Raw genomic sequence first — 16,668 nt, forward strand, 5'->3', positions numbered from 1 at the left:
GATATCACAATTACAGAAAATTTTAAGATTTTACAATAAATCTTTCGTTATGTGAAATCCAATTAGAAAATAGTTTCCTATGATACCAGCCAACAAATTTCTACAGGGTACGTTGAATTAGAGTGTCAGGAATGCGGCTTACGAATGGTACTTTTCCTTACTAAAGTTCGTGTCCCTCAAAACATTCTCTTCCTTTGTTTATGGTAACACACTGACTGCCTTGTTACCTGAGGTAGGAATCAGACATATTCTAATGCATATTGTTCCATGCTGAAGGCAACGGTAAAAGTTGAAAGAAGAACGCGAAATTTGTATAAACATAATAACCCCCCCACCACAAAAAAAAAAAAAAGTGTGGAAAAAAATAATTTTGTTTTTTAAGAACTCTGCCATATTATGTACTGATCTTGTTCGTACATGACTGCAGTCATCTGGCTAAAATTGTCGCGCTTCATTGCGAAGCACATGACGGGCTTATTTTTCTGTCCGTGTCCACTCTTCAGTTCGAAGGTGGACGAATCTATACTAACCTTGAGAAGCGCAGGATGGGTCTGGGAAGCTAAAAATTGCATTCCTTGATGCGCCTAAGTTTTGTCTTCAATTTGGCAAAAAAAAAAAAAAAAAAAAAAAAAAAAATCCATTTTCGAAATTTCAAAAATCAGTGCGTCGGCTGGCTAGTGTCCCGACAATTTCCATGGCCACTGAGGGACCCGTAAGGGTTGACGACAAACAAATCGCCTCCATGTCACCATGTCCTCTGTCATTAGGCTTCCCTGCCCCAAGCTCACATGCCCCTTTCTCATATATCTCTCTACCCCATTCCCCAACCCTCGGTCTCCCCCTCCTCCTTCCTTCTAAACTCCCTCACACGCACATTTCTAGTCACAGTCTTATTCTCTATCCTCTCCACATGGCGAAACCATCTTAGAGTATTTCTCCTAACACATCACTCGCACCTCACAGATCTTCACTTTCTCACTTGTCTGTGTATCTCTCCACGTAACTCCACATGCTCCTTTCAGATTTCATTTCCTTTTCTCTCTCGTACTCGACTTAGCACACTCAGTGTCTCAGAAACTAATTTTGCATGATAAGGAATGTAATAATTCCATTAACGTTATCGAGAAAGTGTAACACAGAGAATACTGAAAGCTGGCGAAGAACTGAACTAATTATTGTTAGTAACTAATGTACAGTTTTGCGATAGACTGCTTTAAGTTGGATGGTGGAGAAATAGAATTTTTGTAAGATTAAAAAAATTATCCCAATCAGTCCTGTGTCTAAAAGGTAGGGTGTGACGTCAGCAAAATTCAAGCCACATGCGCGTGAGCAGACGTGGATTATTGATCGGTAGGGCCTCGCAAGGTGATGATGTGCCATTCAATCGAACATATACATACACACTGTCGAGTGCGAGTAATGCATCTAGCAATATAAAGGATTTGGTGTGGCAAACTGACTACGTTTTTCACTTAGAAATCGTAAGTACAATATCGACAAATATTTGGTTTAATTTTGAAAAGAATATGTTTGAAAAATACCTGAAATTAGTGTAGTGGTTAATTTATTATTTACTGACGTTAAATGGCTGAAAGATTAATTAATTCATAATGAAAGCAAGAAACTTACCGAAGTTGATTTTGTTTGAGAAGGATGTGATGAAAATAAATCCGTCCATCCATTCATCCATCATCCAATCCTACATTGCCCCATGAGGAGCGTAGGAGCCCGGGGCTAGACAGTTGGTCCCTACATTTAAGATGAGAGTGACCAGCCTCACTCATCCCTGAGTGGCATTACATGAGCAATCAACCCCAACCATCCCTTGGATATAAACCTTCACCGCCTCAATCCGATTGGAGCGCAATAATTACCCACTAAACCACCAGGCGCCAAAATTTGGTTATACTGTATGGTTACCACCCAGCATAGTAAATGGTTTCCTGGTGCACAGGAAACCATTTGGCTTGTCACTCAGTGTAGAGTCATCCACAGGCAGAAGGAAGAGGAAAGAATGAAGGAAAGAAAGACAGAAGAGGGAGTGTAAAATTAACCGTAGGCAGAAGGACAAGGAAAGAATGAAGGAAAGGACGACAGAAGAGGATGGAAGGAAAGAAGGATGAAGGAGAGGAAAGGACAGACACCCGACAGCAGCACTACATCGAGTACTGTTATATTTTTACGAGCATATTAATCTAGACTACAAGAATGCACCTTAGCAAGTAAGAGAGATTTCACAATGACGACAAACTGAGTTTTAAAGCAGTTGCTACAAATAACTGTTTTCAGCGGAAAGTGACATTACCTTTAATACGTGAAATATTTATGCCATCACGTATTCAAGTTTCTTACCCTTGATCCGAATGTACGTCACACGGTTACTGCTGTTTCCCTTTTTCTGTGTTAATATTATTGTTTATCTGGTTTTTCTTTCCGATAACCATTAAATTTCCAAAGAATTCTCTAAATGGCGAGAAGTGTGGAACACATTTGGTAACTAGACCTTTAGGGATGTACTGTACACAGCAAGATTATTTAGGGGTCAATTTACCATACTCTCAGAGCAAATAATTTTGAACAAGAAAATGAAAATATCTGGCGACACCAGACGATTTTATTCAGCTGTAGGTGAGTCATAAGAATCTCGGTGCTAAAACTGGTAACATTATCTCTCTCACGTCGGAACAACATTATTATATTTCACTTAACGACAGACGATTTAGGCCACGGATAATCTCTAAAACCCAAGGGATAATCACATTAAAATAGGTATATAAATGGATTTAATGAACAATGATTAGATTTTGACTACCTGCAAGAACGGTTCTATTAATATAATTCGTTTGTAATGTAATATTGTGATTATTGTTTATGGTAAATCCTACCCATTGAGATATTATTATTATTATTATAACTGTTGCCACAGAATAAGCTAATACTTTTGAAAATGATTCAGCATATCATAGCACACACGGTACAGTACGATCTGACTCTATTCGTACACTGTGATATATTACCATACTGCGCAAACATTCAGATATGCCATAAAGTTAAGATTTTTTCCCTTTTGTAAGGTGGCGTTCTATACGTATTATTTGTCAGTCCGCAGGAGAATTTTCAAACTCACTGGATTAAGTATAGCCTTCATAAATCCCTTTACTACTAGACGTATCCAAACGATGGCCAATCGTCTTTTAGGTATCCAAGATAAGTAAAATCATTGTTGGAAGTGTGTTAAAGACATCAGTGGGAGAAAATAGGCAATGCCACTTGCCGAACCCATATTACACTTTTTGAGTTAAGTCCATAAACTCATTCAACCTAGTCCTGAACATTTAACGGCAGGAGACTGACTTTTACCCCTGTTTGCGTTTTTCATGAAAGAAAACGACACACACACACACACACACACACACACACACACACACACACACACACACATGCTATAATGATAGCTTCCCCATAATTTCGTAGAAATAATCCTCATACTATCTCCCTTTGCCAGGCCTTGTACCCCCTTGGCTTGAGAATCGTTTCTTTCCTCCTGCCCCTTGTTTCTGATGTGTTATGTGTTGCTACAATAAATTACGCACAGGGTAACAATTATTTCGATACCTTTGGAGAGCTCCTATGAGGGGTTTTCTTTTGATGTATATCATATTTGGATTTGTAATACAATGCAGCCACCATAATTCCTGATATCACAATTACAGAACATTTTAAAATTTTACCATAAATCTTTGATCATGTGAAATCCACTTGGAAAATTGTTTTCTGTGTTACCAGCCAACAATATTCTACAGGGTACGTTGGATTAGTATCAGAGAATGCGGCTTATAAATGGTACTCTTCCTCATTAAAGTTCGTGTCCATCAACACATTCTCTTCCTTTGTTTCTTTATGGCAACACTGTGACTGCCTTGCTACCTGAGGTAGGAATCAGACATATTCTAATGCACATTGTCCCATCCTGAAGACAACGGTTAAAGGTGAAAGAAGAACGCGCTGTTTTAAAAGGCCACGTTCTTTGTAATCCGTTTCTCATTCCTGGCTATGTTAGGTCTGGCACTTAAATATCGGAATGCTCATAAAGTAGCCCAGTGAATCGTAACGTTCTCCTTTCAGAATTCAGTCAGACGTACTGGATAGGATAATTTGAGTCAGGATATGCTAGATTCCGACCAGAGTGTGATGAGGCCTCAAAACTTGTAATGTTTGGCGATATGAACTCGCATCAGTAGATAAGTGATCTGAATGCCACTGACAGAATGAAACCACGGTACTAATGATAATGAAGTGGAATATGAACTGAGGAAGCTAATTTATAAGTGCGTGGTAATTGTTATGGTGTTTTTTTTGTGGTAATGATGTTGGTGTATGTGTTAAGGTATCACGAAATCTACAAATTTTGAACTGGGTTCTCTTTTCTTCTGTTTTTTTGGACAGGACAACTCTTTTATGGGCTTCTAGCCTTTGTTTCTTTCATCTATTTGCACAAAATGGGGATTCACCAAACTTCTACCATTCTTAGGCGTATTCTACTGTATCAGAAATTTATATGGAAGGTTTATTTTTACTGTAATTCAAACAATGCACATTTCATCATGACCACCACCTGCACCACCACCCAGCTTCCCATCAATATAAACTGGCTGGATAGGATCCAGACACAAGGACTGGTGAAGTGGATAATGGAGTGAAGTAAATCTGATGAAGTGATAAATGTTATGGAACTACCTAAGTATATGCAAGCATTGCTGCAAAAATATTGTGCAATACAGTAATTAGCTGTGAAAATCATTAGTGTTTTCATTTACAGATCTGAAGATGGAACTGATATCAGTGTCTATGTTGCTGGCCGTGGCAATGATCGCTGTGGTCTACAGATTGTTTCTTTACTATCGAGAAAAGTCTTCCTCAGTGAATCCTTTTAAATACGATACACGTACACCAATTAGACCCAAGATGATTGACCAGAAACAGAGAGATGCTGTTCTCAAGCAAGGTAAATAGGTAATTTAATTCTGCTATACCTATATTGTAAGATTTTTTTATATATATACATTGCATACATTTCAAATCTTTCATTGTGATCACCTTTATTCATTAACTAGCCAGCAAGGACGTTATGATGCATGGGAACGTTGGTATATACAACAAGGCATCCCTACTAATGACCACAACCTGGTACCGCTATTAATGACAATAACCAGGAACTCTTACCAGTGACCACAGCCAGGCACCCCTATCAATGACCACAACCAGGAACTCCTACCAAAGACAACAACCAGGAACTCCTACCAAAGACAACAACCAGGAACTCCTAACAAAGACAACAACCAGGAACTCCTACCAAAGACAACAACCAGGAACTCCTACCAAAGACAACAACCAGGAACTCCTACCAAAGACAACAACCAGGAACTCCTACCAATGACCACAACCAGGCACCCCATCAATAACCACAACCAGGCATCCCTACCAATGACCACAACCAGGCATCTCTACCAATGGCAACGACCAGATATCCCTACCAATGACCACAATCAGGCACCAGTAGAGCAGGGCAGTACTCCCAAGGTGCATGGAAAGCTGATGACAAGGAGAGCTGGAGCTCCCGTTTCATCAGCCCTCGGGACTAGTTCCTGACCATCCCCCTTTGCTGAATTTTTTCATTGTTTCAGTAACATAGAGAGTAGGCCAACAAGCTCTCCAATACAAGTTTCTCTGTCAACACAAAGCTACATGCGTAGTACACACTACACTTCCCTTTAAAAAAAAAAAAAAAAAGGAACACAATAACCAGGCCTCGGAGTCCCCGGAAGGGGGGGGGGCATAAATGCCCCCATCCGCTCCTCTCCGGGTGACGACTCAACGAGATGCCTGGAACCACTATCCGACTCACCTCTTCATTTCTGCAACATTCACGGCCTTTCCTCTAACTTTCTCTCTGTCGAGTACCACCTTTCCTTCTCTAAACCTCACCTCTTACTGATAGGGACTCAGCTGTCTGAGGCAACTGACAGCAAACCCTATTCTGTTTCCTCTTACTTTCTCTATACTCATTTCAAAGCCAATAGTGGCTGTTCTGTATATGTACGCAACGACTTATCTTGCTCTCGTGTTCCTGAACTTGATTCATCTGAATTCTCTACTCTCTGGCTTCGACTTTCCTGTCATTCTCTATTTAAGTATATCTGCGTTGTTTACTTACCCCTTAATTCTACTGACTGTGACAAATTCCTCGACTATCTTTCTTTTACAATGGATCACATTCTATCTATTTCTTCTTTCTCTGAAATCTCCATTCTGCGAGATTTCAATGTTCACCACCACCTTCGGCTCTCCACTACTTTCACTGATCCACCAGGTGAACAAGCCTACATCTTTTCTATCCTTAATGACCTAGAGCAGCTTGTACAGCACCCTACCCATATCACTGACCACCTTGGAGAGAGTTCCAACATACTTCACCTCTTCCTTACAACTAATTCTTCTGTTTACACTATTAATCTTTCCTCTCCATTAGGCTCCTCCGGTCACAACCTTATTACCTCGACCTGTCCTATCGTTCCGGTACGGAACCTTCCAAAGAAACGTCGACTGTGGCATTTTGGAGCTGCGGATTGGAAGGTTCTCAGGCAGAATGATTATTGCTTACATGTCCAGGAGCCATCTGAGTGTGCCGTGCGCATTACGGAGGTTATTATCTCGGGCATGGAAGCATACATTCCCGTCTCATATCCTTTGACTAATGCAAAAAAGCCTTGGTTTAATCACGCTTGTTTTAACACTTTTCACAACAAGGAGAGGGCCTATAAAAGGTACCAGAGCCAAGCCATCCCTAAATCACATCGTATTTATGTTTCTGCCCGGAATCATGCTAAGTCTGTTCTTCGCTCTGCTAAAAATAATTTCATTCGTACTAAATGCTCTCAACTCTCCAACTCGAATTATTCCCATTCCTACTGCCATCTTGCCAAGAACCTTTCTAACAAATTTATTTCATCATCCTTCCCTCCTCTTTTCTATTATGATGGCTCTGTGACTATTTCTTCTACTGATAAAGCAGATCTCTTCACTCAGACTTTCTCTTGCAGTTCCACCTTAGACCAATCCGGTGCTGTTCCTCCATCACTTCCCCCCTCTGACTTCCTCATGGCTGACATTAAAATTTCTTCAGCTGATGTATTTTCTGCCATCACTGGTATTAACACTAACAAGGCACATGGGCCTGATGGAGTCCCTCCTGTTGTCCTCAAGAACTGTGCTTCTGTGCTTACACCCTGCCTAGGTAAACTCTTTCACCTTTGTCTTTCAACTTGTACCTTTCCTTCTTGCTGGAAGTTTGCTCTCATTCAGCCAGTCCCAAAGAAGGGTGACCATTCCCATCCCTCTAACTATCGTCCAGTTGCTTTAACAGTTTTTGAGTCAATTCTTAACAGAAAATTTTAAAGCATCTTTCCTATCACCGCCTTCTTTCTGATTGTCAGTATGGGTTCCGTCAGGGACACTCCACTGGCGATCTTTTTCAAGCTTCTGGTCATCCTCCTTTCGGGACTTTGGCGAAAGCTTTGCCATTGCACCTGATATCTCAAATGCTTCCAGTCGAGTCTGGCATAAATCTTTAATTTCCAAACTTGTCTCTTACGGTTTCTATCCTTCTATCAGTGCCTTCATCTGTAGCTTCCTTTCTGGTCGTTCTATAGCCGCTGTTGTAGACGGCAATCGTTATTCTCCTAGATCTATCAGCAGTGATGTTCCTCAGGGCTTTGTTCTATCACCAACTCTCTTCATTTTATTCATCAATGACCTTCTAAGCTGTACATCTAACCCTATCCACACGTACGCTGATGATTCCACCCTTCACCTTTCCATTCGGTTCCCGCAACATCCCTCTCAGAAGTTACTTCAACGAACAACGGATGAGGCCATGGCACACCTAATGTCTGATTTTGCTCGTATCTCTGATTGGTGTAAAAATAATCTTCTTTTTTAGTGGAGAAGGCAGTAAAGGAGATGAAAACAGGGAAAGCTGCAGGTATGGATGGGTGTGCTGTGGAATGCCTGAAGGGTGGTGGAGTGAGTATTGTTGACTGGTTAGTAAGATTGTTGAATGTGTGCTTTGTGAAAGGTATGGTGCCAGTTGACTGGGCAAGTGCTTGTGTGGTCCCGTTGTATAAAGGCAGGGGTGATAAGTATGAATGTACTAGCTTTAGGGGTATAAGTCTGTTGAGTGTTGTAGGTAAGGTTTATGGTAGAGTGTTAATTATGAGAGTTAGAGAGGGTACAGAGGGAGTGATTGGTGATGAGCAGTGTGGCTTTAGGAAAGGGAGGAGATGCGTGGATCAGGTGTTTGCTGTGAGACAAGTGTGTGAAAAGTATTTAGCGAAAGGCAAGGATGTGTTTTGGGTATTCATGGATTTAGAGAAAGCGTATGATAGAATTGATAGGGAGGCTTTGTGGACTGTTTTAAGATTGTATGGACTTGATGGTAGGTTACTAAAAGGGGTGAAAAGTTTTCATGTAAATAGTAGAGCGTGTGTAAGAGTGGGAAATGCTGTGAGTGATTGGTTTCCAGTGAGAGTGGGGTTGCGACATGGATGTGTGATGTCGCCTTGGTTGTTTAATATTTACATGGATGGTGTTTTAAGGGAGGTGAATGCAAGAGTTTTAGGTGGAGGTCTGAGTCTGGTGAATGTTGATGGTGGAGAGTGGAATCTTAAGCAGCTGCTGTTTGCAGATGATACTGTACGACGTGTACCACATAGACCTGATCAACCAGTCCCTACTCTACCTGATAGTCTTGATTAGGTAGAAAATCACTCAGAGGAAGAAAGTGTTGCAGTAGAAGTTGAAGAATTTGTCCCAGCGTGTTACAGTAATGAACTACGGCCATTCTCTTAGGATGAACTTAATGATTCAGTAAGAGACCTCTGTCTCCCCAAAGATACTGCTGAGCTCTTAGGGTCCGAATTAAAAGATGAAAACTTATTACATCCAGACACAGCTATCTCATGGTACCGAAATAGAGAAAACGAGTTTGTACCATATTTCAAGAAAGATGAATCTTTGGTTTATTGCACTGACTTAAGTGGCATAGTGCGAAACTTGGCAGAGATTATAATGCAGAAGAATAAAGACTATTTATAAATACACCTAAAAGAAACGTGAAAGGGTACTTCATAATATAAATATCCAACCTGTTGCTCATACTGTGCATTTAAAAGAAACGTGCCAGAATTTGGCAAATCTTCTCAAGAAAATCAGCTGCAATGATAATCATTGGTTCATATGTGGGGACCCGAAAGTTCTGTGTATCTTATTGGATTAGCAGTCAGGGTATTCAAAATTCCCATGTTTTCTCTGTGAATGGGAGAACAGCGCCAAGGATTTACATTGGATTCAGAAGAAATGGCCAAACAGAAAAATATCTACAGCTTGGCGCCAGAAAAGTAATCTAATCCAGTTTGGTGAATCCGGATAAAATGTTGCTGACACCGCTTCATATTAAATTTAGATTAATGAATCAATTTGTCAAAGTCCTGTCAAAAAATGGAGCTTGATTTATGTATTTGTTTCGAACGATTCCTGGTTTGTCTAAAGCTAAATTGAAAGAAGGTGTATTTACTGGACATGATATTAAACTAATTTCTGGTGCAGATTTTCATGGTGTAATGAACAACCTGGAACGAGAGGCTTGGGTATCATCCAAAGAAGTAATTTCTAAGTTTTTGGTAACAATAAGGATCTAAATGACAAAGAAATTGTGAGAATTGTATTGGTCAATTGTGTTCAAGGAGTTTAGTAGCAACATGAGTCTCAAAGTTCACTTTTTGGATTCGCATTTGGAATTCTCTACCCCTACCCCCACACACATCATGGGGAGGTGAGTGAAGAACAGGGTGAAATATTCAGTTAAGATATCAAGAACATAGAAAAAAGGTACCAAGGAAGCTGGGAGGTCAGTATGATGGCGGACTAACGCTGGATGATTCATAAAGACGCACCAGAAAAAGTGTACGAACGACTGGCCACGAAATGAAGTTTTGGAGAAAAAATGAGAAGTTACAAAGACTTCAGAAATTTTATGTGAGTTAAGGATTAAATAGTTTCATTTATGTATATGTTTAAAAAATTGCCCTGAATAAATGTTTTCATTTCCAGTTAATTTAGAACAATGCTGTCTAGGTCGATTGATATTAATAATAAGCTGTATTTTAATTAAATTACTTTAATTTTTTATTAAAGTGTGTCGTGATGGAAACATTATAAATGTATTTCCTGTTGTGTTCATAAGTGGAAAAAAATAACTACTCAGAATATTTTTAAATTTTAAATAATTTTGCAGACCTGTGTAGCCAGGCACCACCACCAATGACCAAAACCAGCCACTCTTATTGATAATCATATTCTCTATCAATGGCCAAAACCAGGCTTCCCTTATAGAGGATCACGACCGTATTCCCGTGCTGCCGGGAAGTTTACTGCTACCACTTTCTAAACTACATCTTTTCCATAATATTTATTTATCTATAGCCAGACTCCTTATTCCACAAGGGGTGGTCACAAAAAAATCGCCTCCATGCCGCCCTGTCCCCTGTAATTTCGCTGCTCTCTCCCCAGCTCACACCCCCATTTCTCATATACCTCACGACTCCCTCTCTTCATCTCATCCTCGGTATACCCCTCCCTCTCCCCTTCCATCTCACTCATAGACACTCTTCTCGTTAGTCTCTCACTCTGCATCTTCTCCACATGGCCAAATCACTTCAGTGTATTTCATCTACCGCTTTCTATCACATCCACTTCCACACCGCAGTGCTCGTTCACTTCCTCATTTGTCAGTCTCTCTCCCCATGGAACTCCACTTGCTCGTGTCAAATAACTCATTTTTTTTCTGCTTTCATTCTTAACTTGTACCCTTCCAACAAGGTCCATATTTCGCATCCGTACGCTGGAGTTGGTATCACGGTACTGTCATGCAGCAATTTTTTTTTTTTAACTTCCATGCTCACTTTCTTATTATTTCTTATCGCTATTTCCAAAGAACCAACAACCTTTCTTCACTGTTGAACGCTTTCAAGCACTTAATACTCTAAAATTCCGTCCTTACTTATCACACCATCAAAGTATTTAAATGCACTGATATTTTCCATTTCCTCACAATCCTGATTCACTGTGCATTCAGTGACTTCATTTCTCTTAGAGAGCACAACTTTACTCTTCCCTACATTCACCTTTACATTCCGTTTCCTATACATTCCCCCAGACCCGTTTACCAAGCATTGCAGTTCCCTTTAGGCTTCACTTAACAATTCAGTATTATCTGCAAACAATAGAACAGGAAGTTTCCAAACGCTGCCTTCTCACTTTAAGGCCGCTCCAACGTCTACTCCCTACTTTGTATCTTTGTTATAACTCCATCTATATACAGGTTGAACAACCATGGAGCCATGACACATACCTATTTCAGTCTAACATTCAGACAGAAAAATTCATTTAGTTGGTCATTCACACTCACTGCAGCCGTAGCACCCTCATACATACTCTTCACGGCATTCAACAGCTTTCCACTTACTCCATATATTTTTAATATTTTCCATAGTCCTTGGTTATCCACTCTGTCATATTCACTCTTCAAATCCATGAAGGCCGCATACTACTTCTTTCTCTTTACTAGAAACTTTTCCACTAAAGACTTAAGGATGAATATCTGATCTAAACAACCTCTTCCCTTCCTAGAACCTCCGTGTTCTTCTCTAATTAATTCCTCTGTTATTTTCCCAACTTGGTGAATAAGTACTCTGTCATATACTTTTCCTATTACATTTAGAATACAAATGCCCCAATGATTACCACACACTTTTTTCCCTCTTTTCCATTGTACATGGGAATAGTTATACCTGACTTCTAATCTTTCGAGACTCTACCTTCATCCCAGGCCAATTTGCTCATCTTCCTTATCCATTCTACTCCCATCCCTCCCCAATGCTTTAGTATTTCACCACACACCACCAATTCATGAGGTTTTCCCCATTTTGACTTTCTTCATCAGTTCCATTACTTACATCCTACTGATCTCATCCTCTCTTGTCATCTCCCTCCATTTCCCACGCATTCCCTAATCACCTATATTTGCGGTACTTTCATTCTCAATAATTCCTTAAAGTCTTCTCCCTCCATGTGCTTCCTTTTTCTTTCTTCTCAACTAGCAATCAGCCATTTTTACGTTACACTCTCTTACTACCTTCTTTTTTACCCAGTCTAACTCTCTTTACTTCCAGAGCATTTTCTTACATTCCCTCCACTTTCCACTCAGATTCCTTCCAAACTCCTCATCTACTGTCCTCTTACTTTCTCTTATTAATTATTTCATCTTTCTCTACTTTTCTACATATAACACTATATTCCATCTCTCAGTTTCCTCCATGCCTCTGCTTCCCATCCACTCAATAGCCTATATGCTTTCTTCTGTGCCACAGCTTGTCCCACGTTTTCATTCCACCATGCTGTTCCTTGTACCCCCTTTTGTTTTCTCTTCACCCCATGCACCGCCTTGCATGCTGCACAGAGTTCTTCTCTGAATACCTTGCACACACTTTCCACTTCTCCCATCTGCTTCAAACCACACAGCATAATATTATTCCATTTTATGTCACTTCATTAGTTTTGCTACGGCAATGCTTGCATAGAAAAAAAACACACAAGGAATTACCTAATATGTCCTTTTCAAAAATATCCTGCTAAGGAAGAGGTACAAGGAAGTGTTAAGTGTTAATGAGGACACCGACGGCCACAACCAGGCTTTGATAAATGCAAAGTCCTGGTTGATATGAACCGGTACTTCTTTAGGGTTTAAGGGCCTCTCCACACTGAGGCCTTAATTAAATAGATTCTGATGTAGGTTTTGATGGAATTTGTAAGATGAATACAGCATCTTGTTGGTAAATAATCTGTGTAAGATGTTTTGGCTGGTAGACAAAATGCAGGTAACTGAGGAATAAGCGTTTTTATCTATATTATATTCAATTCAGCACTTCAGAATGTCTCGGAATAAGTTCTCAATGTGAAGATGACCGAAGTTACAAGTCTAAGATAAGATTAACACCTGTGCTCATTGGACATAATCATCAAAAAGTGAGGTGTATAAATAAACATATATATATATATATATATATACGGTAGCAGCCGTGGCTCCGTGGGTTAGAGCGCTCCGTTCTGACCGAAGGGTCGGAGGATCGAATCCACCCAAGGGTCATTGGTAGACATCAGGAAGGGCATCCGGTCATAAAATGCTACACGCTCCAAACCAAAGTCCTCTACCCAGGGGCAACGCCATAGCCCTTATCCAAAAAAGAGGTACCTGGCGTAAAACTCTCTCTCTCTCTCTCTCTCTCTCTCTCTCTCTCTCTCTATATATATATATATATATATATATCTGTATAGCCACAGAATAAAAGTGGTCGGATTTCTTTGTCCACTGTCGTGGATGTTCCACTTGAAGGAAAAACGTGTGTAAATTTTCTCCGGGATTGGGCGTCATTATTAGGAGTCGCTCAACGAAACTGAATTTCTATCTATCGGTCTATCTATTGCCAGACGCCTTAATTCCTTATACGGGGTGGCCACAAACAAATCGCCTCCACGTCACCCTGTCCCCCGCCATTTCCCTGCCCTGCTCCCAGCTCACACACCCCTCTCTCATATACCTCTCCACTCTATCCCTCCATCTCATCCTTGGCCTTCCTCTGCCCCTCTCCCCCTCCACCTCACTCACATACGCTCTCATCGTCAGTCTCTCACTCTCCATCCTCTCCACATAGCCAAAACACATCAATATGTTTCTCCTAACGCTTCCTACCGCATCCACATCCACACCACAACGCTCCTTCACATCCTTACTTGTCAGTCTGTGACTCCACAGGCTCCTCTCAAATAACTCATTTCCACTGCTCTCACTCTTGACTTGTGCCCCTCCATCAACGTCCAAGCTTCACTTCCATATATTAGAGTTGGCATCACAATACTGTTATGTAGCAACTTTTTCACTTCCATGATCACTTCCCTGTTTCTTATCACTGCCTTCAAGGACCAAGCAACCTTACTTCCTTGTTGTACCCTTTCAAGCACTTCACCCTCCAAACTTCCATCCTTACTAATCACACTACCCAAGTACTTAAACGTATTCACATTTTACATTTCCTCATCATCCAACCTCACTGTACATTTACTGACTTCACCTCTCTCGAAGACCATAACTTTACTCTTCCCTACATTCACCTTTAGATTCCGTTTCTTACACAGTCTCCCATACTCATCCACCAAACCTTGCAGCTCCCCTTCGTCTTCACTTAACAACACAGTATCATCTGGAAACAACAATACTGGGAGTTTCCAAACACTGCCCTCTCTCATTAGGGCCGCTCCAACATCCACTGCCGTACCTTGTATCACTTTTATAAGCCCATCCATATACAGATTGAATAACCATGGAGACATGAAACATCCTTGTTTCAACCCAACCTTCAAATAGAAAAACTCATTCAGTTCACTATTAACGTGCAATGCAGCCTTAGCACCATCATACATACTCTTCACGACATTCAACAATTTCCCATCTACTCCATATATACTTCCACAATCCTTGTCTATCCACCCTGTCATTTCTCCAAATCCATGAAGGCCGCATAGAACTTCTTTCCCTTCTCTAGAAACTTTTCCACTAAAGATCCAAAAATGAATATCTGATCAACACAACCTCTTCCCTTCCTAAAGCCTCCCTGTTCATCTCCAACTAATTCCTCTGTTATTTCCCTAACTCTGTCAGTAAGTATCCTACCGTATACTTTTCCTGTTACACTAAGAAGACAAATGCCCCAGTTATTACCACATACTTCTTTTTCCCATTTCCCTTTGTACAAGGGAGCAATTATACCTGACTTCCAATCCTCTGGGACTCTACCTTCCTCCCAGGCCAATCTGCACATCTTCCACATCCATTCTACTACTATCTTTCCCCCATGCTTCAGCATTTCACCACACACTCCATCAGTTCCTGAGGCTTTCCCCATTTTGACTTTCTTCATTGCTTGCACAACTTCCATCCTATTGATTTCTTCCTGTCTTCTTAACTCCATCCTTCTCCCTGCCATTTCCCAGCCACTTATATTCGCAATATTTTCATTCTCTATGTTCAACAATTCATTAAAGTGTTCTCTCCATCTGCTCACTTTTTCTCCCTTCTCAACTACTAATCTACCATTTTTATATTTCACTCCCGTACTAATTTAAATGCCATCCTGTCTGACTCTCTTTACCTCTTTCCATAACATTTTCTTACATTCCCTCCACTTGACACTCAAATTCCTTTCAGATCCACTCTCTTCTTACTCTCTCTTACTAATCTTTTCACTTATCTCTTCCTTTCTACATATAACTCTCTCTTCCATCTCTCAGCTTCTTCCACGCCCCTATTTCTCATCCATTCATTGTATGTTTATTGCTTTTGTGCCACGGCCTGTGTCACCTCTTCATTCCACCATGCTGTTCCTTGCACCCACTTTCGTCTTCTCTTCACACCACACACCACCTCGGTGTGGCTCAGTCGGTAGAGAGGTGGCCTGCTGTCCTACCAGACCCAGGTTCAAATCCCGCTGGGGCAAGGAACAGTTTAAGGTTTTGAATTTAATAAAATCAGACTTTACCAATCTACCAGAAGACCCTCCTACATGTCGTAAAATACACCTGTTAATATCAATACACCAGTCCTGTATGAGACAGCCCTAGCATGTATTCAATATGGACGGTGGGTGTTAGCGCCGAAGTGGTGACATATAGAGAGGTGTATGGTATGCAGGAGACTAGTGGGCCTTGAGAGCAGGCTGTGAAGCCTATGCCCAGAGTCGGACACATAAAAAAAAAAAAAAAAAACATGCTGCACAGATTTCTTCTGTGAATATCTTGCACACACCTTCAACGTCCCCCATATGCTCCAATTCATATTTACCCAATTGTTCCTCCACTTCTCTCTTATATTCTGCCTTTTTCTCATCCTCTTGTAACATTTCCACTCTCCTAGCATATACTCCTTCCTCCCGTCCTTCCCTTCTTCTATTTCTCCATTTTACTTGGACGTTGACTCTGACCACCACCAAGTGGTGGTCAAAAAGTCCACTCATCCAACCTCTATATGCTCTTGCATCCATTACACATTTTCACATCCTTTCATCCACACATACATAATCAATCATTGCCTTCCTTTCATTCAGTTAACCATCCACCCTTCTCATCACTTGCCATGTATACCTGTGGATCATTCTGTGCCTGAAGAGGGAATTGGCTATGGCCAACCCCCTCCCGGCACAAATGTCCACTAACTCATTGCCATTTTCATCAATCTCAGCAGGCACACCCCACTTACCAACTACTCCATCCACCTTCACATTCCCTACTTTGCCATTCATATCACCAATCAAAAACACTCTCTCATTCCTTTCAAACTTTTCCATGCACACTTGCACATTTGTCCAGAACTCTTCTCTCACTCTGCTTGCATGCTCTTGCGATGGTGCATACATGCACACAATCGCCTACATTTGTAGTCCAACTTTCAGTCTTACCCACACAATCCTTGAACCAACTGATCCATATTCTCTTATATTCTCC

The 16,668-nt window shown here is 40.8% G+C and overlaps 1 protein-coding gene across 1 annotated transcript in view; it reads left to right on the forward strand.

Annotated features, from left to right (window-relative positions):
• The first annotated feature begins 4,827 nt into the window (after positions 1 to 4,827).
• LOC145396193 (all-trans-retinol 13,14-reductase-like) overlaps positions 4,828 to 16,668 on the forward strand; it is a 177,466-nt gene continuing 165,625 nt past the window's right edge. The window contains exon 1 of the mRNA XM_080269632.1: positions 4,828 to 5,005. Coding sequence (XP_080125758.1) covers positions 4,828 to 5,005 — 178 coding nt within the window. The remainder of the gene's footprint in view (positions 5,006 to 16,668) is intronic.

The sequence above is a fragment of the Coenobita brevimanus genome, chromosome 35, assembly GCF_032717465.1.
Source record: "Coenobita brevimanus isolate Jiangsu-jjx chromosome 35, ASM3271746v2, whole genome shotgun sequence".
Taxonomy (NCBI): Eukaryota; Metazoa; Arthropoda; class Malacostraca; order Decapoda; family Coenobitidae; genus Coenobita; species Coenobita brevimanus.